This window comes from Hyaena hyaena, unplaced genomic scaffold, assembly GCF_003009895.1.
Source record: "Hyaena hyaena isolate Hyena2069 unplaced genomic scaffold, ASM300989v1 scaffold_638, whole genome shotgun sequence".
In the NCBI taxonomy this organism is placed as follows: domain Eukaryota; kingdom Metazoa; phylum Chordata; class Mammalia; order Carnivora; family Hyaenidae; genus Hyaena; species Hyaena hyaena.
The window spans coordinates 503,980-527,870 of NW_024081270.1; the positions used below are offsets into that span (position 1 = coordinate 503,980).

General features: G+C 44.6%; 1 protein-coding gene across 7 annotated transcripts in view; it reads right to left on the minus strand.

Annotated features, from left to right (window-relative positions):
* The window catches only part of YAP1 (Yes1 associated transcriptional regulator), a 116,875-nt gene that overhangs the window by 91,727 nt on the left and 1,257 nt on the right, over window positions 1–23,891 (minus strand). For all 7 annotated transcript variants that reach the window (XR_005525354.1, XM_039216539.1, XM_039216540.1 and 4 more), the window contains exon 2: window positions 21,115–21,365. Coding sequence is in view for 6 of the 7 variants with exons in the window: in XM_039216539.1 (XP_039072470.1) it covers window positions 21,115–21,365 (251 nt within the window). In the remaining variant the exon portion in view is untranslated. The remainder of the gene's footprint in view (window positions 1–21,114; window positions 21,366–23,891) is intronic.

Below are 23,891 nucleotides of genomic sequence, written 5' to 3' on the forward strand. Positions count from 1 at the left end.
AAGAGTGGGCAACACGAGCCTAAATGAAACCCTTATCAAATTCTAATCCAACGTATAAACACTGACAAATAACTTATTTGACAAAAACACTGATTTTCAGATAAAGCGAGAGGTCTATGTGACCTCATCCCTCAGTGCCTGATCCGTGACCTGCTCTTCGCAGTCAACAAAGCCAGGGAATGACGGAGAACATACATGCTCCTCCACAGTTTATGGAGTACTCTCACACATGTTATCACAAATACATATGAAACAAGAGGAAGGGCTAACTTCCACGTGTGTAAAATGAAAAGTCACCCATTTCACAGAGTGATGTGTGTGTTTAATAACATGAAAGAACATGTAAAGAACACTAAACCTAAAAGTTCTTTCCAGGGGCGCCTGGGTGGCTCAGTGAGCTGAGCATCTAACTCTTGGTTTCAGCTCAGGTCAACATCCCAAGGTTGTGGGATGGAGCCCTGCATCCCGCTCCATGCTAAGCATGGAGGCTGCTTGGGATTCTTTCTCTCTCTTTCTCTGCCTCTACGCCTCCCCAACTCGCATGCTCTCGTCCTCTCTCTCTAAAAAAAAAAAAAAAAAAAGGAAAAAAAAGATTTCTTTTCAATTCATTCAACAACTGTTTGATAAGTAGATGTACACATTGCGATCACTCAGGAAGCTTTTGTATGTGTAGTAATTCATCCTTACTGGTGTCATTGCTTTTAAGGAACATGATAAAGAAACTGAAGCATCCTGGTGTGTGCTTAAAAGGCAGATTAAACATGGGCACCTGGGTGGCTCAGTGGGTTAAGCACCCGACTTCAACTCAGGTCATGATCTCATGGTCTGTGGATTCGAACCCTGTGTCGGGCTCTGTACTGACAGCATGGAGCCTGGAGCCTGCTTCAGATTCTGTGTCTCCCTCTCTCTCTGCTCCTCCCCTACTAGCGTCCCTCTCTCTCAAAAATAAGCATTTTTTTAAAAAGCAGATTAAACATCTCTTTTCCTTGAAAAAATACACATATATATTAAAGCGTCCTATTTTTGTTCAACAAGTTATTTATTAGTCCCCAAATGAGTACTCAATATTCAATGAGACTACATGGGAAACAGTGTGTACATTTATCCCTGTCTAAAAAAAAAATCTAATGTAAGATAAAAACAAAAACACTTTATGATCATAAGGAGACCGACCTAGATTTAACAGAAACAGTTCATGCAACAGAACAGCAGGCCAGGGTAGGTGAAGTCTGTGTTTCCTCACCACTTCAAGGAAGACCTCTCATCCCTAAAACCGGTAATACCTATGCCTTCAAGACTACACAGAGGATTAGATGAGCTAAGGCTCAGTAAGCGTTCTTGCTGAGGACTCACACAGAGTATTCGCAAAAGGGCTACTCTAACTTTGAAGCAGTAATAGCAGAGGTAGTACTTAAACCAAATTTCATCACTCAAAAAGAAGTTTCTTTAAATGTTTCCCTTTCAAATCAAAACTTAATACAAATCAGTACCCTACTCAGAAAATACTAACATTCTTCAACACACTGGAATGAACAAAGTCCCTCAAGAACACCAGCAGTCTGTGTTCCTGCCTACAATGGGCATAAAGAAACCCGACTAAGTTGCACTGGACAATCAAAACAATCCTAAATTAAACTGGACTCTGAAAGAAGAGAGCCCAAAAGCTACGGAAAACGTCTGGTACTGCTATGCTGCGGCTCTGACAACAATGAACAGCACTTCCCTCAGAAAGCTCTAGAAAGCCCTGTTCTAGCTTTAAGGGACGGCGACAGAACTCTCCCTTTCTGTCCTAGAAGATGCAGATGAAAAAGAGCTGGAAGCTTAAATCTCTGATTTCTTTCTCTAGTATATTTTTTTACAGTCCAACAGATAATAAACAAGTAGTGACATGTTAGTGATGGAAGCAGGATTTCTTTTTTTTTTTACAAATAGTTTATTGTCAAGTGGGTTTCCATATAACTCCCAGTGCTCATCCCCACAAGTGCCCTCCTCCATGCCCATCACCCCCCTTCTCCTCCCTCCCACCCCATCAGTCCTCAGTTTGTTCTCAGCATTCCAGAGTCTCTCATGGTTTGTCTCCCTCCCTCTCCCCCACCATTTCCCCCCTTCTTCTCCCCCATGGTCCTCCGTTAAGTTCCTCCTAATCCTCCTATACGTGCAAACATACGGTATCTGTCCTTCTCTGCCTGACTTGTTTTGCTCAGCATAACACCCTCAAGGTCCATCCATGTTGCTACACATGGCCAGATTTCATTGTTTCTCATTGCCATGGAGTATTCCATGGTATAGATAAACCACATCTTCTTGATCCACTCGTCCGTTGATGGACACTTAGGCTCTTTCCATGTTTGGGCTATTGTGGAGAGTGCTGCTATGAACATTGGGGTGCATGTGCCCCTAGGCATCAGCACTCCTGTGTCCCTTGGGTAAATTCCTAGCAGTGCTATTGCTGGGTCATAGGGGAGTTCTAGTGTTCATTTTTTGAGGAACCTCCACACTGTTTTCCAGAGGGACTGCACCAGTTTACGTTCCCACCAACAGTGTAGGAGGGTGCCCGTTTCTCCACATCCTCGCCAGCATCTAGAGTTCTCTGATTTGCTCATTTTAGCCACTCTGACTGGCGTGAGGTGGTATCTCTGTGTGGTTTTGATGTGTATTTCCCTGATGAGGAGGGAGGCTGAGCATCATTTCATGTGTCTGTTGGCCATCGGGATGTCCTCTTTGGAGAAGTGTCTGTTCATATCTTCTGCCCATTTCTTCAATGGGTTGTTTGTTTTTCGGGGGTGGAGTTTGGTGAGTTCCTTATATTTTGGATATTAACCCTTTATCTGATATGTCATTTGCAACTATCTTTTCCCATTCCGTCGGTTGCCTATTAGTTTTATGGATTGTTTCCTTTGCCGTGCAGAAGCTTTTAATTTTGATGAGGTCCCGATAGTTTATTTTTGCTCGATTCCCTTGGAAAGTAGGATTTCTTAAAATCTGTCTGCATTCTTACCAAAACTATACCCCAAAACTAATCATGGATTCTTTATCTAGAAAGGTCAGCCTTCTCTTAACTCCTTCATCCTCAAATATCAATTTTCCATCTTAATTTCTACTTAAATCCGTTAATGTCCGTGTTTAAGCTTTCGTATACTTTGCACTTTCCTCCACCGTTAAGAAATACCTCTCCTCTAAACACATCCGTTTCTTGCCCATATTACTAAGTGTTTTTGCTGAGCGGTGGTGATCTACATATTATATACTTAGTATACTTTATGTCAAATGGAGAGCGTTGTAAATACAAAATCACATCAGGAAATACTTGGTATTTATCTTAAGACCTGAGAATTCACATGAATCTTCTCATTCATCTTCACAGAATGTGAAAGCTGGGCAACTTCTTACAAATCACCCGTTCCAGCCCACTAATTGTACAGGAGCTAACCGTACAGAGGAAGAGACCAAGGCTCCTGGAGTGGGTGACCCAACCGGCCGCCAGCCCATCACCGGGCCCTCCCCTGAGCGCCTGAGACACAGCGCTGAACTAACAGGCCCTTGCCTGGCAACATCCGGGGACGGGGGCAGCAGGCAGGCAGCGAACAGAAGAAAGAGGGGAAAGGTTTTTAAACCAGAAGGTACCAGAAGCATTCACAAATAGAGCGAAGTCGACAACAAGATTCAGGGTCAAGTACAAAGTAAAATCCCATCCGGGGTCCCCAGCACAGCCTAGTGGGGCGCTCGCCCTGTCTGGGGGTCAACTAGGTATCTGCTCCTGCCTTTTCTAACTGCCCCCACACACCTGCCTCCTCACAGAGAAGGGACCACGGGGCTCGCGATTCTTTTGTTCCTGGTGCTGGAGCCTCCAGAAGGCAGCCGAACAGAGGAAACGCACTGTTTCTGAAATGACTGGGAAAAACAGTTAAAAGCAATTCTCAGCACTGGGTGGTGGGCAGCTCGTGTGTGCTGGCGCTGTGCTCGCAGCGGGAGTGTGGTGAAGGCTGAGACACCCCACTCCCTGACATCCCACTCCCTGTCAGGGGTCTGGAAGAGGGGACTCTAAGGCCCACTTGGGGCTAGGGAAAATCTGGAAGACCCTCTAGTGGAATGTGTACTTCATTTAAATAGGTCTTGAGAAGAGAAGTACGTAGGTGACAAAATCCAAAAAGCAGTTCCCAAAAGTCACCATTGAGCTAAATATAGAAATGTCTAGGGGCGCCTGGGTGGCTTAGTCGGTTAAGCGTCCGACTTTCGCTTGGGTCATGATCTCGTGGTTCGTGGGTTTGAGCCCTGCGTCGGGCTCTGTGCTGACTGCCAGCTCAGAGCCTGGAGCATGTTTCAGTCTGTGACTCCCTCTCTCTCTCTGACCCTCCCCTGCTCATGTTGTCTCTCTCTCTCTCTCTCTCTCTCTCTCTCTCCCCCAGAAATAAAAACATTAAAAAAAAAATTTAAATATAGAAATGTCTAAAATCTCAGCTTAGGTTGAAAAATAAGAAATTTCTCTGAATTCTAACTGCCACAGTTCTGAAACTCACTGCTTCACACAACCTATGAAACTCAAGAGGATTATTCAGAGATTAGGGTGCCATTTTTAACAGGCCTAATAATGTGGGGGACATCCTGTCATAACACTGTTCCCTTTTTTCCTTTTAGTGGTGGCTGCTGACATGCATGGGTTGTTTTGCATAAGGGGAGACTTAGAGAGACCCTAAATTAGGAAATACTTATTTCTTATAATGTCCATGACTAGAAAACCATCTCAAATATCCTATGTAATTATAGCTACAAATGTCAACACTTTCAAAGAACTTGAATTCAAAACAGATTTCAATTCTTGTAACTTAAATCCTGATTTTATCAATCGATGCTTTCTAGAAATTAAAATTACAGGTATTACAAAAATAAAAGTACAGGTATTACTTAAAATCCACTTTTCTCCATCATTTAAAATTTTCCTGAAATTCAATCTAGAACACCAGAAAAATTTTTTTTATAAAATGGAGAATATCGCAGAACAATGCCTAAATTTTTTACCACATCAGACTACAATACAGAAAACCTACTAAGTTTTAAAAGTTTGACACGAAAGAGTGGAAAGGATGTAAAATTCATTTTTAGAAATGTCCCGCTGAAGATAAAACTGCTATTAAACCCGAGCAGAATGAAGTTCCCTTGTCCTCACTTCATTACTGCTGTTATCTAATCAAATACAATTTTCAACAACATTCAATTAACCCAATTTCACACAGATGACAAAAAAACACAGTATGAGCCTGTTTTGTTTTCTACCACCATTAAAAAAAAACCCAAAAACTCTAGAGAAACGAACGAGGTTTTCACAGGTAAGCAATGAAGTTCTGTACGTCCCCAAATGGAGCTGCTCTCACACACCCAGACTGAGGGGTAAGGGGCAGATGCGCTGATTCAAGTTCCTCCACAGGCCGCTCCCAGCACCGCTCCCCGCGAGTCCTGCCTCTGCTAAAACTGTCCTGACTGTGCACAACTACCAGGGGACAGCTGGGCGTGGGGGGAGATCACTCTATTCTTGGATGCTGAATAGTTTCCTGAAAACCCCAAAACCAGCTTCTACGGCGCATCCGGCCTCGGGCTTAGCCGGACGGCAGTCCTGAACCCTCCTGCGCGGGGCGGGGGCTGCGGTGAGTGCTGGCCTGTCATCACCGACTAGCTCAGCAACTCTGCCATGATGGCTTCAAATTGCAGGCCTGAGGAAATGCTCCAGAAATAGCTGCTCTTTTTCTTGTAAAGACTCATCATAGACCTAATACAACTTCTACTACCAAAAATGGAGGGATCACCATGGACCTTTTTCCTTTTTTTGTTCAAGTCTAGAGAACAAGTAGGGATATCCTGCTAACCACATTACTCATTTTGGGAGCATGAATCACAGGGCTAAGATCTGATTCACTGTTTAAATTAAACTTTTAGATAACATGGATTTCAATGAGTTAAACCGTTTTTATAAGTACTTAGTTTCATGGAGAAGAAGAACAGCTATGTTTATAGGCCTTTCAAAGAGATACAGACTTGGTTCTGAAATTAAACAGAACACCTTTATGAACTCCCAGGAGGCAGTGCTCCGCAAGGTGTTCATTCACAGGCTACCTGGAGCCTAGGCCAGTGGGCCCCGTGGTCACAGAACACCATCGGCGTTGTGACATCACCGTGAGGACTCCCCTTCCCCGCTCGCTTACTTAGGTTTATGCATACTTACACACATACACACGTGTAACTTGATGGTTCAGACACCTCACCAGTCTGTAAATTAACAAAAATTCAACGAACAGCCTATTACTAAAGTCGGATCTATCAGCAATCATGATAAAGACCACATTCGGGTAGGGAAAGGAAGCAGCAGTGTAACCTAACCGGATTTACGGCGCCCTGAAGTCCTGGCTGCACTTCCTCTGGGGCAGTTCTCCGTGTCGGTTCGCACCGTAACTAAGAAATGAGACAGCTTTTTGATAAAATACAAGAGGCAAGTTTTAGAGAGTGAGAAATACTAGACTTAAATCGGAATTCACAGTCTTGAACACAAATCCTGAAGTAGAACCAAAAAGCCCATGTTCTAACCCACTGGATGGTTTCGGAATAATTGCTGATCTGACATATCCCAAAAGGAAACAACTATCACTTTCTATTATTCACAAAAAATGAGATTTTATTTAACAGTATAAACTGTTGTCCAGTGAAATTATGTTCCACCCTGTTTGTTTTTTGGGCCTCAGATGATCATTCACCCATCCTGAAGATCGTTTTTTAAAACGGCCGATCACATGCGGTAGACAAAGCTCCGGGGCCGATGCGCCGCAGCGCCTCCCCCGCAGCGGTCCCCTCCCACACCCCGGCTCCAGCTGACCTTGTTCTGTTCTAAGCTTAGATGACAGCGGGCAGCAGGGCTGCACTATGGCAGCGGCCACTTTCGCCTCGAGGTGGGGGGTGGGGGGGAGGGTCCCACCAACCCGGATGGAGAGCTCTGCGCCCACAGGAGGGCACGGGAGTCCGGCCAAGCACACACACCTCAGCAGGAAGCCCACCGTGCTGCCCCCTGGGTCCTGGACCTCACAGCCTCCGCGGCGGTGCAAAACCCTGGACGACCGCTCCCTCTTTCACCCCAGCAGCCTGGCCCCGCGTGTCACAGCGTGTCACACTGCGAGTGGCGGCCTCCATGGGGCACAGTCAGGGAGCCGCACCGCCCGCCCCATTCCAGCTCTTTCCACTTGAAGGGTGGTGGGCGCTGGTTTGGGGCAGAACTGCAGCTAACAAGGTGAAGCCCCTGCGGTGCAGCCGCCTGAGCTTCGGCTGTGGCTCCGGCCATGATCCCCCCCAGGTTGGTGGGTTCGAGGCCCGCGTGTCAGCGCAGCCTTCTGGGATCCTCTCTGCCCCTCCCCAGCTTGTGCACGCTTTCTCTCCCCCTCTCGAAGTACATGGACGTTTTAAAAAAAATAAATAAAACCGTAGAGTTTTAAAAAACAAAACTTAGCTTTCACAGTAACTTAAAATGATGATAGGCAGAATATTAGATTTGTTTTTATAATTTATTTTAATAAAGCTGGTAAAGAAGCACTCAAATGTTTATTTGGTTGGTAACATAAAATAGATGAAACCATCTAATTCTGGTCTAAAATGAATTCTAAAGTTTAATTTAAAAAATTCTTGAGGCACCTGGGTAGCAGTGGGTGAGCATCCAACTCTTGAGCTCCAGCTCATGCAAGTCATGAGCTCACGATTTCATGAGTTTGAGCCCCACACTGGGCTCTGTGCTGACAGCCTGGAGCCCTTGGGATTCTCTATCTCTCTGCCCCCCCCCCCCCGCTCTTTCTCAAAATAAATAAACTTAAAAAAATTGTTTTAATTCTTTAAATTTCTGAAAGCAAATGTCTGACTTATCAGCAGCTTCCCTATGCAACTTTATAAAGTAAAAAAAAATTGGGGGCACCTGGCTGGCTCAGTCAGAAGAACATGCAATTCTTCATCTCAGGGACCGAGTTCGAGCTCCAGATGGGGTGTAAAGATTACTTAAATTAAAAAAAAAAAGTAGGGGCGCCTGTGTGGCTCAGTCTGTTAAGCGTCCGACTTCGGCTCAGGTCAAGATCTCACAGTTCATGGGTTCAAGCCCCCACGTTGGGCTCTGTGCTGACAGCCAGCTCAGAGCCTGGAGACTGTTTCGGATTCTGTGTCTCCCTCTCTCTGACCCTCCCCTGTTCACACTGTCTCTGTCAGAAATAAATAAAACATCAAAAAAATTTAAATTAAAAAAAATGTTTTAAAGTAAATAAAAAGTAAAAAATTATAATTTCTTACATCATACTTTACTATTAATTCTTTTAGTGCTGCATATAAAATAATGTATGAAAAAGGTTTGTATTCACTTTGCACAATGCTAATACAGTTTACTGGGTAAACAATTTAACAGGAAGCTAAATTTAAACAATTTGAGAAAAATAAAAACTCGTTCAATTAGCATTTTCTCACAAATAGTGTCAAAAAAATAAAAATAATCTTAAAATAGACTGCAACATCAAAATGAAGTTTCAAAATGCACACAAGATAGAACTGTACTACAAAATGTTCACATAATGGGGAATTCTCACTTTTAAAGCATTTTTTTTGTTCAAATAGTGAATAAATTCAAACCACTTTTAAAAAACTTTTTTTAATATTTATTTATTTTGTTTGTTTTTTTTAATTTTTTTAATGTTTTATTTATTTCTAGGAGAGAGAGAGAGAGAGAGAGCGAGCGAGCGAGCATGAGCAGGGGAGGGTCAGAGAGAGAGGGAGTCACAGACTCTGAAAACAGTCTCCAGGCTCTGAGCTGGCAGTCAGCACAGAGCCCGACGCGGGGCTCGAACCCACGAACCGCGAGATCATGACCTGAGCGAAAGTCGGACGCTTAAGCCACCCAGGCGCCCCAATATTTATTTATTTTGAAGGAGAGAACATGAGCAGGGGAGGGGCAGAGAGAGAGGAAGAAAGAGAATCTGAAGCAGGCTCCAGGCTCTGAGCTGTCAGCACAGAGCCTGACATGGGGCTCGAACTCATGAGCCAGGAGATCATGACCTGAGCTGAAGTCGGACGCTTAATTGACTGAGCCACACAGGTGCCCCTGAAACCAAGCCATTTAATGGTTTTTCAAGTGTTAGGATATTGGAACTGTTTTTGTTTTTTTAATGCCCAAAGTAGGAGTACAGATTTAACCAACATAAACAGGTTCATCTTGATGAGGGGGGAAGGGAGTGGTTTTTTTTTTTTTTAATGTTTATTTTTGAGACAGAGAGAGAGAGAGAGGGAGGGGCAGACAAAGAGGGAGACACAGAATCCGAAGCAGCTCCAGGCTCCAAGCTGTCAGCACAGAGCCGGACGCGGGGCTCAAACCCAAGATCTGTGAGACCATGACCTGAGCAGAAATGAGATGCTCACTTAACTGAACGAGCGCCCCAAATGCCCCAGGAGGGGTCTTTGAAAGATGCAAATGTCATTGAAGAGAAGGGCAAACCCTTCAGCTGCTCCCAGAAATCCCGTGTGCAGCTCCGGGTGGGCACCGCCAAGCACACGCCAGGAGCTGAAAACACGAACTGCATGAGCGCAGCGGGAGCGCCTCTTCAGGGCCTCGCCGCCTGTCACCTCCTCCTGGGCCCCCAAAGTAGTCTTCTCCCTGCAGGTCCCTTGTGCAACAACACAATTTCATTTCCTCTTCCTTGAATTCTAAAGCAGTCAAATATTCATTGCCCATGGAACAAACTTAAAACAACCTGAAGTAGATTATTCACTCATATCCAGAAAACATACAGAGCTTTTTTTTTTTTTTTTTAGGAGTCCTAGTTATTTGAGTTTAAGAACAACCTAAAACTTACAAAATTAACTTCAGAATACAGAAAGCAAATGCTCTGGCATCTTCGTAGGATGGAGTTGAAAAATCAACAGTAATTATGCAGGGGCACAGACTCTGAAGTCCATGTGCAATCTAAGTGATGTCACCTGTCAGCAAATACATCAAGAGCTAGATCTGACTGCTGAACAAAGAGGCAAGGTCGACCCTCAGTGAGCCTACTAGTTAGCCTCAGCGGGGTCTCCAGGGAGACAGTTAGCAATGAAAGGGCAAACAGGATCACTTTCAAGAAAGGGGAGACTTGAGACCCACCCTATCCCAACCCAGAGTCCCAACCTCAAAAACGATGCCTGCTACAAAAACCACTAGGCAGGTGTTTATGAAATCAAGAGACTTCTGAGCACATAAAGTGAACTCAAAGAAAATAACTAAGAATAGCAGGAGAAAGAAAACTATTACCTACGTGAATGCACGCGCCCTAACACACACCATCCAGAACCAAGTGGGTCTTTTCTGGGAAAACTCAGTTTGAGGAAGTGGAGGCAGTCAGGCCACTGAGAGACTAAGCTGTGCAAATTCCTACCTACAGCATGATGAACACTAACTGGAAACTTCATACGGTTTCTGTACGCAAAGGTGGTGCTCTGTCTTCATACACAGAGGACGCTGCTGTTAATTTTACACATTACTGTCTAGTAACAGTGTTTATTTTGTCCCCCATAGGAAGAGATCTGAACCAGTCCTAACAGGAACATCTGCACACCCTCTAGCTGGGAGGGGTTAAAAGCGATCTTGTTACATCATCTGGAGCCCATTCAAACTGCACGATTTCGGAAACATAACCTGTATCAGCCTGAACATGTGTAGAGGAAAAACAGAAACATCTGTATTTTGGCCAACTCTTCCCCAGAGGTTGTTTTTTTTTAACTGTAAAAAAAAGTCGTGCAGGGGAGTTCAGTAAACTTCATCTGTAACCCCCACCACTGCTAAGCATTCCTTTCTGGCAGTTATTAGACATCTCCATTATCTAGCACATTTCTCACCTTAGCATGTGGCTGTTTTTCATACACTTCCTCAGTCTACATATTTAACTAATATGTAATGATTCTGTTCCGTTCTTCTGTACTATTCAACATCTTACTACCTTTTCTACCCAGAACTGCCCACTATTTTGGTATCATACAACACTCTTCTCTGGTGTCTAGAGGGCTCTGGTCTGCTTTTGCACTGGTCATTTATGATTTTCTGTAGTTTTATTAAAAATAACTAAAATTTTAAAAGGGACACCTGGGTGGCACAGTCAGCTGACTGTCCAACTTCGGCTCAAGGCATGCCCTCACAGTTTGTGGGTTTGAGCCCCGCAGTGGGCTCTGTGCTAACAGTGCAGAGACTGTTTTGGATTCTGTGTCGCCCTCTCTCTCTCTCTGTCCCTTCCCACTTGTGCACATGTGCTGCTCTCTGAAGATAAACACACACTTCAAAAAAAGAAGATTTTATGTGGTTTTTTAAAAAAGTTTGCTTTCTCTTTTTCCACTGAAGACTTCTATATGTAATCAAGACAGAGGCTGCTGAAATGCCACCAACACCTCAGATACTACTGTGGGCGAATCCATTTAAAACCAAACCTGGGTTTTCATGAAACTGTAACTACTCACATCCCCACGACTGTGTCACAGATAGGAAGTATTGCATGTTGTTCAAGGACATGTACAATGGCCTACTGAAGAATGAGCACTTAGGCAAAGCAAACACCCCAACTTCCTCAAAGCCAAGTTACATACGTCTGGGGTTAAGCCACAGAAGTACCCCGAGAACGTCTCATCAATTTAGATACAAATAGTCCCTTCGTCTTCTCACCGTCTACACTGCGGCAAACCAGGCGCGTCCCCACTGTCACAGTGTCTCTGTCCCCACACACTATTTCAGAATCCAAGCCCCTGAACAAAATTCACACAATGCCCAACGCCAACTCTGCTGTCAAAGTATACAGTTTCGCCTTGAGGAAAATCTAACACGCTAAGACATAAACTAGCAAAACCATCATTAAGGGAGACAAACTTAAGTGATCACTTGCCTAGTAAAAGCATTTAACTATTCATTAAAAAGTGATCCTGCAATATTGAGGTCAAATCATATGAAACTGACTGGTCTGGGCTTAGAAATCTGGCACCTTTACAGAGTTGACTTAATAATTACAAACTGGATTACAAAAATTCACTTTACATACAACTTTCTATTTTTTATTATTTTTTCTTTTAGAGTGCATGTGCAAGCATGAATCGCAGAGGGGCAGAGATAGGGAGAGAGAATCCCAAGCAGGCTCCGCACTGTCAGCACAGAGCCTGACACGGGGCTCAACTCCATGAACCATGAGATTACAACCTGAGCCGAAATCAAGAGTCTGACACTTAACCAAATGAGTCACCCAAGCGCTGCCACATCAAACTTTTCAGCAGCCCAGCCAGGAGGTGAGGAAGCCCCATGAGCCCCAAGCCACCCTGCCCTCCAACACTGGTGGCGGCTGTGGTGGCCCGGCGTGGCACATGCGTCACCTGTATGCAGGGGAGGGGCTGGTAGGTGTTCATCTGGAGAAACCGGCCACCATGTGAGAACCTAACTAGGTCCTGACAGGCAGGCCCGGCTGGTCCAGCTCTCTCACTCTACAGTGAAGCCCGCTTAAGGAATAAATGCAGCAACGAAAATTTAAAAAAAAAAATCCAACCATTCTGACAAAGACAAAAAAAAAAAAAAGGAAAAAGAAAGAAAGAAAGAAAAACCACACCCACCATAAAATCCTCAGAGAGAGCTATGTCCTTACAACAAAGGAACAATGAGCGCCAAGAAAGAATCCCTGGAAATTAGGAATGATAAACAGCTTTTTGGGAAAAGACAAAACAGTGATTAAAAAATTAAAAGTAAACAAAAGGAATCCTCCAGAGGCTTGTAACAAGACAGACAAGACAATTAAAGACAAGACAATTAAAGAGTTATTTTGATTAGCAGGAATTCCAAAAAAAGAAAACAGACTGAGTGGAAGAAGTTATCCAAGAACTAACAAAAGAAAGTTTTCCCAGGACCAGAGGGCAGTTCGGACAATTCACCATACGTCTTTCAGGGGCGCGTTCACACTGGAGACTGACTTTCCAAGCCATGAACTCTTTATGGTGAATATAAAAAAGTACATACCAAGGCATATCTTGAAATTTAAGATTCCCCCACCCAAAGATAAAGATAAAAATACTAAAATCCCTGCATTGGGCTCTGCACTGAGCATGGTTAAGATTCTCCATTCTCTCTCTCTCCTCCCCGCCCCCACCCCCAGCTCTCATTCTCTCTCTCTCTAAAATTAAAACAAAACAAACCAAAAACCACCATTGAAATCCCCAAAGGAGCCAAGATGGATTCAACTGCTCAGTAAGAAACCAGCAGCTAAAAATCAAATGGAGCACGGCCTTCAAAACTCTGAGAGAAAATATCTTCCCTACAACCTAACTGCTCATCAAATGTCGACGGAAACATTTTTAGACATAAAGAATCTCAGTGCAGTTATCTACCATGCACCTCTTTTCTCAGGCAACTCCTAAGGGACGAGCCAGTTCTAGGAGTGAGCAAACTAAGGAAAGCCGGAAAGAGAGAATCCAACCATGAAGTGCAACGTGGGGGCCTCAGGACAGCGTGGAGCAGCCAGGGCAGGGGCACACAGGACTCAGGGCTGTTTCCAAGGGGGCAAAACACCAACAGAAATACTGAGGAAAAAACCAGGCAATTAACAATTCCAAGAAAATATCAAAGATATTTAGAAACTCACACACAGCCCTAAAGGGTCTTAAGGAAAAAGTTACACAGGGGCACCTGGGTGGCTAAGACGGCTGGGTATCTGACTTTGGTTCTGCTCATGATCTCGTGGTGTTTGAGTGTGACCCTGTGTCGGGGTCTGTGCTGACAGCTCAGAGCCTGGAGCCTGCTTCGGATTCTCTGTCTCCCTCTCTCAAAAATAAGCAAATATTTTTAAAAAACTATTTTTTAAGAAAAAGAAAAAAGTTACACAAATACTAGAAGGATTAAGGAAAGAATTTTAGGGAATGCAGAAAATTTAACAACAGCAGTGCAGCACATGTTTTAAGTAAGAAATTTTCTTATGTATGTGAGGAGGGGTGAGATCTCCAAGGAGCTCCAAGTGTTTGCCCCTGGAGAATGCAAGCCAGGGATAAAGAAAAGTGGGCCGAGGCGCCTGTGAGGCTAAGTCGGTTGAGCGTCCAACTCTTGATTTCAGCTTAGGTCATGATCTCATGGTTTGTGGGTGTGTGCCCCATGTTAGGTTCTGAGCTAACCGTGTGGAGCCTGCTTGGGATTCTCTCTCTCCTTCTTTCTCTCTGCCCCTTCCCCACTTGAGCTGTCTCTGTCAAAAATAAATACTTTAAAAAAGAAGAAGAAGAAGAAGAATGGGCCAGAAATGGCTTCTTTTCTTTATAAACCTTACAATACTAAGAGATTTTTCTAATTCTATGTATATGTTACTCCACTAAAAATTAAATATCAGGGGCACCTGGGTGGCTCAGTCAGTTGAGCCTCCGACTTCGGCTCAGGTCATGATCTCACAGTTCATGGGTTCAAGCCCCGCGTCGGCGTCTGTGCTGACAGCTCAGAGCCTGGAGCCTGTTTCAGATTCTGTGACTCCCTCTCTCTCTGACCCTCCCCTGCTCACGCTGTCTCTCTCTCTCTCTCAGAAATAAATAAAACATTAAAAAAATATATTAAATTAAATAAAAATTAAATATCAAAATATGTATTTATATATGAGGCTATGAAAATGAGATTCTTCAAGTCTCTCTCCTTAGCAGAATCTAGGAGTTTCTGCCCCTACTTTCTCCTTTCCTGAATTTTCCAATTTTTTAATATTTTTTTTTATTTATTTCTAGGAGAGAGAGAGAGAGACCGCGTGAGCAGGGGAGGGTCAGAGAGAGAGGGAGTCACAGACTGAAACAGGCTCCAGGCTCCGAGCTGGCTGTCAGCACAGAGCCCGACACGGGGCTCGAACCCACGAACCGTGAGATCATGACCTAAGCGAAAGTCGGGACGCTTAACCGACTAAGCCACCCAGGCGCCCCTGAATTTTCCAATTCTAATGAACATGCGTTACTTTGAAAACAACAACAACAAAAAATACCTTACTAAAAATCCACAAAATCAGATGCGAGGAAAACAGTTTTATAAATATAAAAGGAAACCCCACAGTCGTGCTGGGAGAGGGAGGGCCCTCCCCAAGTCCCTCCCTCCTGGGTAGCAGGGTTTAGTTGAGCTCATCCCCAGGAGCACCCCCCCATCACAGGCACTTCAGCACATGTGACAAGGTACATTCCAAACAACTTTGTGGTCCACACTCGGTTCTCTAAGAGTCCGTGGGAGCACTCTGAGTGAAGAAAGCCATCTTTACTCCGAACCCCAAACCTAATGGTCTATGTCAAAAAGCACATCTCTCTTAGAGTACTTATTGATCAAATACAGACTTTACCTTAAAAACAAACAGAAACCCTCCTCAGTGTAGGTTAAGCAAGCAACTGCACGAGGAAAGCCAGAGGCTTTAACAAAACGCACCCTCAGTGGTCCCGAATGAGGATGCGGCCGCAGCGAAGAACTTGCTAAGTGCGGTGATACAGGCCCCGTGCAGGGGGGACGCGCTGGCTGCCACCACAGGCAAAGGCCAAACTGTCCGTGTTTTCACAGACATCCCGATTTGCATTATTTTAAACTTTCCATATTATTCAGGAAAACATCTCACCAACTGATGTATGAAAGGTTATGCTTCTTCTCATGCTAAGAGCCAAATGAGGACTAAGCTACTGACTTTTTCTTGTCTAAAATATTAAAGAAGCCAAAGGACCATTGTGATTCAGGCCAAACTTCTTAGTCTGCTTTCAGAAGGGGTCAAGTCCTCTGCAAACGGAAGCGGCCCCCCCCCCCCGGCACACCTGGTGCCACAGGACCAGGCAACAATCCTCCTTCCTAACAGCAGCGAAGTGGCTTCGGGGCCTGGAGTTGCGGCTCAGCCCAGAATCCGGGCCCCTTCTGGAAGCCGTGTGCTGCCGCGCAGCCGCACAGCTCTTCAGGCCTCCCTCTAGCCAGCGCGCCTCAACCAGTGTTCAACTCGGGGGCATAAGGCATGGCTAAATTATGCTATTACTGAAGGCAGCCAGTTAAGTGTAAATAATCTTAACAGATTTTTAAGATGACTTCACTTTGTTTTGTATAAGCCTAAACTTCAGTTCTTGACAATTAAAAGGTTAGGCTTAAAACTTGCCTCTCCTCAAAACCCTTTAAGGTAAAAAGCAATTCAGATTCCTGCTAGCAACACTATTTTAGGTTACATTATGTTCCCAAGTACCCAGTGACACGTCTTACCCTACATTACTTATGGAGACTGGTCTCAGGATTTCAAAAACACTTTTTCTTAAGTTTCAAATATTCAAATGTTACCTACCTTTTTTCTTAACAGTTAATTAATACGAGACTTGGGGGGAGGAGTATTTTTTTTGAATGTTATTTTTTATAGAAAATTAGCCTACCATCTTGCAGCCAATTGCAAGTTTGCTGTATTTCACAGCTGGTTTGCTACTGATCTTTCTTAGTTCACACAAAACTCGCTCATTATTTTCCTCAGAAAATAAGTTCATCTCCATGTTCTATTTACTCCGTCACATCCGCTACCTCCAAACTTTTTCTTCTGCCCTGTACTCAACGGGGTCTCCAGCGTTTCCGCCTAAATCTTGCGACCTTTCTTCCCTGGATGCCCACCCACTGAGCAGAGGGCAGGGGCACGGGCCCCACCTCCCCCCACCCCTCCACCGCCAGGGAGCAGGACGGATGGGTGGACACCGCCCCACCCCCCAACAGAGAAAACGCTTTGTGATTGTAATTTCAGGTTTTCTTTTTTCTTTCTGCAGCTCGGTCAACATTTAATAGCAATATTCCAAGCTCTTCATTTTTCAGTGGGAAATCATGTGGGTCACACATATCAAGAAACCAGGAAACACAACAACCTTATCCTTTATGAAACTATTCCTTTTAAAAACATCTCAGCTATATTATGGTAGCAATATATATTATGCTTTTAGTCTTCTACCGGGTAACTTTGCCAGAGAAGCAAATGTCAAATTATAGCAAGAAATGGTTTAATTCATCTCCTTTATTTGATACGTTTCTTTTTTTAATAATTTTTGAAAATTTTTTTTATTTATTTCTAGGAGAGAGAGAGACAGCGTGAGCAGGGGAGGGTCAGAGAGAGAGGGAGTCGCAGACTGAAGCAGGGTCCAGGCTCTGAGCTGGCAGTCAGCATAGAGCCCGATGCGGGGCCCGAACCCACGAACCGCGAGATCATGACCTGAGCGAAAGCCGGAACCGACTGAGCCACCCAGGTGCCCCAAACTGATACATTTCTGAGGTAGCTTTAAACAGGGCAGTGGAACATTCACTCCTGCAACAATATGCTGGGGGGGAGGGCGGGGGCAACAAACAATTATGGTGATCAATACCATCTGCAAGGCAAGCTCATTTAATCTTGGAATATTGGCTGTTCAAAGATCTCTGGAAAAATACTTTCTTAAACTGTGGATGAAGATACTCAACGACACTTTTGGGGCACCTGGGTGGCTCAGTGTATTGAGTACTGGACTTCTGATTTCGGCTCAGGTCATGATCTCATGGGTTCCTTGGTTCAAGGCCCTCGTCCGGCTCTGAGCCTGCTTAGGACATTTGTCTCTCCGTCTCTCTGCCCCTCCCCCATTTGCACGTTCTCTCTCTCTCAAAATAAATAAGTAAATGCTTTAAAAAAAAAAGAGTAATATAACTTTTAATCAAATCACATCCACAAGAAACCCTGAACTTTCAAGGACTGAAAGTACTGCAGCCAGTTATTCAGAAAATGACAAATAGTATAAATGAAACAAAATGATCTTTAAAAAGTAGAACATTATTAAAACAATGCAAATTCGCAAACTTTTAAGATCACAGTATCATATTTCTTAAATCATAATTCCATATGGTACGTTGCATACAAGAAATTCTTTGTAACTATTACCATTAAGAATTACAAGGTATCAGGCTCAATAAAATAAAGTCTGAGAAGTAAAACCACTCCTTGTAACCAGAAATGTTATAGAATACTAATTCAGGAAGTTATTCAGCAGCTTATAAAGAAGTAGGAAGTTGTTGACCACCTACTTGAAGAACTATTTCCTGTAGGAAAATTCTAAGACAGCTGAAGAAGGCAGTAATTCTCAGAGTAACACAGACCAACAATTCTTATAAAAGTCCAATATCCAATGTTGAAAAAATTAGTTTTAAAACCACTAACTCAGCAGCACAAATATTATATATAACATACAGACTGAGCTTCCCTCCTCTTCGCAATCACACCACACCCTGAGCAACCACACTGCACTCCTCTCTGGAACGGGGTGGGGGGTGTCTAACCCACAATGATCACCGGCCTGTGATCAATCTTTCAGTGATTATGCTGCCTTGAGACTAGAGACCAAGTGACTTCAAAAAGTCATTCATCTATGGTCACAAGGCAACAATTAGTTTCCAAAGTCAACATTTCTAAGTTTTCAATCAAATTACATCACCTTGCTTGTTTGGAACATTCGTAGTCAGAGTTCTTCGTGCCAAGTATAAATCTCAATCAGTTACATACTTTGTAACTTGAAAATATCAAAACTAGGATAAAGACGAACTTGGACAACAGCAACTTGGCTCCAAAAGCTTCATTTAACATCATCCTTGACTCACAGGACAGATTAAGCTCATTTACCTGTGCAGTACACCAAAATAAGTGGTTTTCAGCAACTCCTTGAACCCAGGACATCATGAAAGTAGCTAGCAACTGGATGTGAACTAACTTTTTATAACTTCTCCAGATTACATACTGGTTATAAAGCAGACACTCTTTTAAAGAATATAAAATTTTACAAGCCCACAGTACCCATCTGCCACAAACCAATTCTTAGGGGCCCTCGATACAATTCCTGACCAGTTAATTCATGATTTGCCTGCTTTTTCTGACAAAGACCTATTCTTTCAGGAAAAATCCTTGAATTTCTAAAAGGTTTGATGGGAGAGAATTATTCCATGAAGTACAAAATCCTCATGTTTCTTATCATATAAATCCAAGTTCACTTCTTTGTGAGAGTCCCTCAAAAATCGTAACAATCATGTTTGTTTTCTTAATTTTTTTTCCACTTGTTAGGAACAATCCTGTTTTCTCTCTCCTCTTATTTTCTTTTCCAGGTAAGCTTCTCTCCACTCCTACAAACATTTTTCATAAGGCATAACTTCCCATATTAGTTTGGCCTGTCTTACCTTCCCTACAGACCCATTCAACTGGAGTATCGAGGCTGTCGTGGCATAGTGGTGTATTCGTCTATACCCTTCTTCAACTCATCTTTATCAATTTCATTAAAAGAAACACTTCTTCTCAAAGAAAAATACATTGGAAACTTTTTTAAATAAATGTAATGAGTATTTCAGCTCAAAATAAATGAAAATGCAGGCAGATGTCACCTATAAGCATTTAATACAAGATACAAAAGACTAAGGTCGCATAACTCTTGCTCTTTAACCTTATACTTTAGCTACAGCATCAGTTAAAGACAGGAGGCAAGCAGGCTATTAAGTGCTTTAAAAAAAATCTGCCCAGGTCTGCATGTGACCCAGCAGGGAGAGGTTCAAAAAGTATAGCTTTTCTTTTTCATCCTAACAACCTGGTTTGTTTCCATTCCTTTCCCTTCAAGACACATCCCTCCCAGCCAGCAGCTCTTTCAATCATTTACTTTGGACACCGGCTGTGCCGATCTTGCTCATGCAGATGAGTTTGCCAGACTTGCGTGTGCTTTCCAGTCTCAGGCCCTTTATTGTTCTGGTTGAAACCTGACCCTTTCAAATGGATACCAGGACACCAGAAAACGAATTAAAAAAAAAAAAAAAAGTTACAGGAGAGGGGGCAAAAAAGAGTAGCTACTTTTCAAGATCAAACTTCTTTCTAAATAAGCCCATCTCAAAACCCTGTCTTACATTACCAACAACCCCACCCTGAAAGACAAACAACATAAAATACTTACTCAGACTCACACAATAAAATAGTATCACTAATTGTATTATCTGATCTAATAAACAAATGTTACATTTGCCATAGAAGGAGACTGTCAAAACAGATCAAAACTTGGATTGTTTTTCACTTCATTATCTCAATCTGATCAGCAACTTTTTAAAAAACATAAATCTCAGTTTATAACAAGCACTGAGAAAATAAGCCAGATAAAAATACTAAGGTCTCACCTACAAATTCCAAATGAGAAGGGATAAAATTCTTTTTTTTATTTTTTTAATGTTTTGTTTATTTCTGAGAGAGAGAAACGGCGTGAGCAGGGGAGGGTCAGAGAGAGAGGGAGATACAGAATCTGAAGCAGCTCCAGGCTCTGAGCTGTCAGCACAGCCCCCAATGCAGGGCTCGAACCCACGAACTGCAAGATCACGACCTGAGCCGAAGTCGAACACTTAACTGACTGAGCCACCCAGGTACCCCTAAAATTCTATTTTGGTCTTTTCAGCCTTAATGAAATATTGCCATTTTGTTAAAGACAAAGGGCTCATAAAAATAAATAACCCAGTGGCCTTATTTTTGTTTTCTCACAAGAGAAGGATTGTATTGAGGACCTGCTAGCTTGAAAGAAGTTTGCCACAGAGTGACCGTGTCAAACATGAAAAACTGAACTTCTCTTTACTGGGGGGGAGGGGGGAGGGGGAGTAATAAATCACATCAAACTACAGCTAAAGGATCTGTCGTTTCACCATCTAAAATACTGTAAAATCTGCCTCGCAAAGGCCTGTCCACCATGAGAGGGGGACACTGCCAAGTCGTGCCCTCCATCTCCCTAGACTCTGCCAGCCTGTAAATCTCACTATTTGAAAATTTTCAGAGTATTGTTTCAGTTTTAAGCCACGCTCATTAACAGGTTTGGAACAAAGTCAAAATGAGAATACTCAAACTGACATAAAAGAAAAGATTACTACAAGGCTCCAAACCAAGAATCAATCAACCTTTCAGAATATTACCCAAGCTCAAGAAGGTAATTAGATCACATCCAACTGAAACACACACATATACAAAACTAAGCCCGACATAAAGTAAAATAAAAATAAGTGACATTTTATATCCTGATACCACCTTACTGTGTTTTCCAGAGTACGTTTTTCTTAGAAAACTACCTCCCTCCATTATTGCCACTTACTTTAAGAAGTATCTCTGACCGGAAGAGGTCTTGGCCATCTCCCAGCCCGCGGGCAGAGGTACATCGTCGGGTATCTCAAAAGAAGACTGCCGCAGGTGCTGAGCAGAGGGTGTAGCCGAGGGGCCGGAGACCACGCCGGTGGGGGTCAGTGTCCCAGGAGACACGGCCCCCAGCTGCAGGGAGGCTGGGGAGGAATGAGCTCGAACGTGCTGGGGTGCCAGGGCTCCCGCACTGCCTGCGTCAGTACTGGCCTACGAGGAAAATTAAAATGAAAATTTCTAAAAAAATTATTTTTAAAGGGGGGAGGGTCCCTTTAAATTTCCTTGGCAAGATTTTCATTGCAACCCAGTATCCGAGTAGCAAAGGCAAAATTTAAAATTCAACACAGAGGAATATGTTTACTGTGGTGTGCTTTCAAACGGTTAACGTGATTTTAATGTGCACTTTTACAAACATGTGTCACTTTGCTGATTAACAGCCCAGCTAACTTAATTTCCACCTAGTATACATTAGATGTGCCTTCTATAGATGTTAGAGAGAAACAGTACGGAATGAATAGAACATTCCTAAAATACGCTCAATTTTAAAAACTAATTTCTAAGGGACCGAGGCGGCGTGGGTGCTCTCCTGAGTTCTAAATGTTCCGGGTAGAGCAAAACCCAAGGAACACAACCACCATGCGTCCTTTTTCTTTTCTTTTTCAACGGGGTTTTAAGCAATATTTTTTTCCTAAACCAAGCCCTAAACAAAAGACAACTGTCATTTTTTCTCTGTGGACAAATGCTATCAATAAAAGCCTCACAATCTACACAACTTTTAATGCATGTGAAAGACTGAGAATTTTCCAAATGTTCTTACTAGACACCTGAATAAAATGAAAAAACCGCGCAGTAGTACCTAGATGATAAAAATGTCAACAGTTGCAGCGTGCTATAACAAGAATATACACACTTACATGTTTAACAATGGGATAATTGCAGAAAACACTTTGCAAGCAGACCCCAAAGATCTGAGTTCCAGTCCAAAGTGGCCAGTGTGACAGAGACCAACTCTCAGTCTCATTTGTAAAACAGCTTCTCGTGTGTGTGTGTGTGTGTATGTGTGTGTGTCCAGCAGTTTATGAACAGCAGTGTTTACCATCCACACTCGTACTTCTCATAATCTGGCATAGCTAAATTCCTGATTAGAATTTGGGTTTGGTTATTAAAGTACGAACTTCCTAGGTTCACATGGGGGAGACTGAAAGCAGTCAGCTGAGGCATTTATGCCTTAAAACCGGCTACACTGCTGAGTTTTTGACCAGCGTAAACCTGAATTAGGAAATCACCAGCAGAAACAAAAAAACTTACAGATGCACAGCACTTAGCTAAGAAACTTATCAAAAGCAAACAGAACTATAGATTACGAATAGTATTAATCCATAATCTGGCGGACGGAAATTCTCGTAGTCATTTTACTGAAAGATTTTTTTGCAACTTTTCCGTTGCAATTCTTTGTGGCTTACAGATGCCACAAAACGAGGTCATCTTGCGCGAGCTCCGCTTTCAAAGCACAGGAAGTAACCCGCGGCCGAGGAGCACACCTCCACCCTCGGCAGGGCTCGGGGCAGGGGCACCCCTGGGCCCGGCCTCTCCCAAAGGAAGCTGCTCCCGCCCAAGCCGGGGCTGCGCCGGCAAGGCAAGGAGCTTCTCTGGGCCCCGAACCCCGCGCTGCGAGGCAGGAGAGCGCAAACCGGGGCGACCGGAGGCCGGGCCCCCTCTCCCGCTCGAGCTGCCGCATCAACTACGTCGCTGTATTTGGAAAACCAATTAACTTTTGGGCCAAGTTCCTAGGCTGAAGCTCAGCCTGCAGCAAGTTCTTTTCAAAGGAAGAAAGAGAAAGACAGACGGGACCAAACCGGAGGACCCAGACCGTCGGAATGCGACCTCTCCGGCGGCGCGTCCCCGGCCTCCGGCTGGTCACCGCCGCCCGCACCGGGCGCCCGGAATCTCACGGGGGTAAGGGGAGCAGACCCCGTCCCCGCCCGCCGAGGCCCCCCGGACCCGCAGGGCCCCCCCGGGGCCTCCCCCGTGCGTCCCCAGCAGCCCCCCCGTGCCTCCCCCGCACGCCCCCCGCAGCCCCGCGTCCGTCCCCCGCACGCCCCACGTGCCCCCTGGGTGCCCACGCCCGGCCGCCCCCGCGCGAACCCCGCAGCGCCTTCCAGGAAAGCCTGGACGCCGCCCGGCGCTCTCAGGAACGGGCGGGAGAAAGAGCCAGAAACCTGGCGCCCAGCTCCAACCCCCACCTCCGAGCAACAGGGCAAAACAAGAGAACAATTATCCGACTCCCCCGGAGACGCGGGCGGCCCGAGGGGCCCCCCAGGACACGGCCCCGCGCCCCGCGCCGCCACCTCGGACGCTCACCGCGGGGACGCCAGCGCCCCCCGCCGCCGGGCTCCCCCCCCGGCCCCTCTTCCCCCTCCCCCCACAGGCCGGAGTCCCCGGGATCCTCCTACCCGCCCCCCCCACCGGCCAGGCTCCCCAGCACCCCCCACCCGGGCCCCTCCTCCTCCCCCCCAGTGAACCCCAATTATAACGGAGGGGAACCCAAGCGCTCGAGGACAGCCTACACCCGGCAGCAAGTCCTGGAATTAGAGAAAGAGTTTCATTACAATCGCTACCTGACCCGAAGGAGAAGGATCGAGATCGCCCACTCGCTGTGCCTCTCTGAGAGGCAGATCAAAATCTGGTTCCAAAACCGGCGCATGAAATGGAAGAAGGACCACCGACTCCCCAACA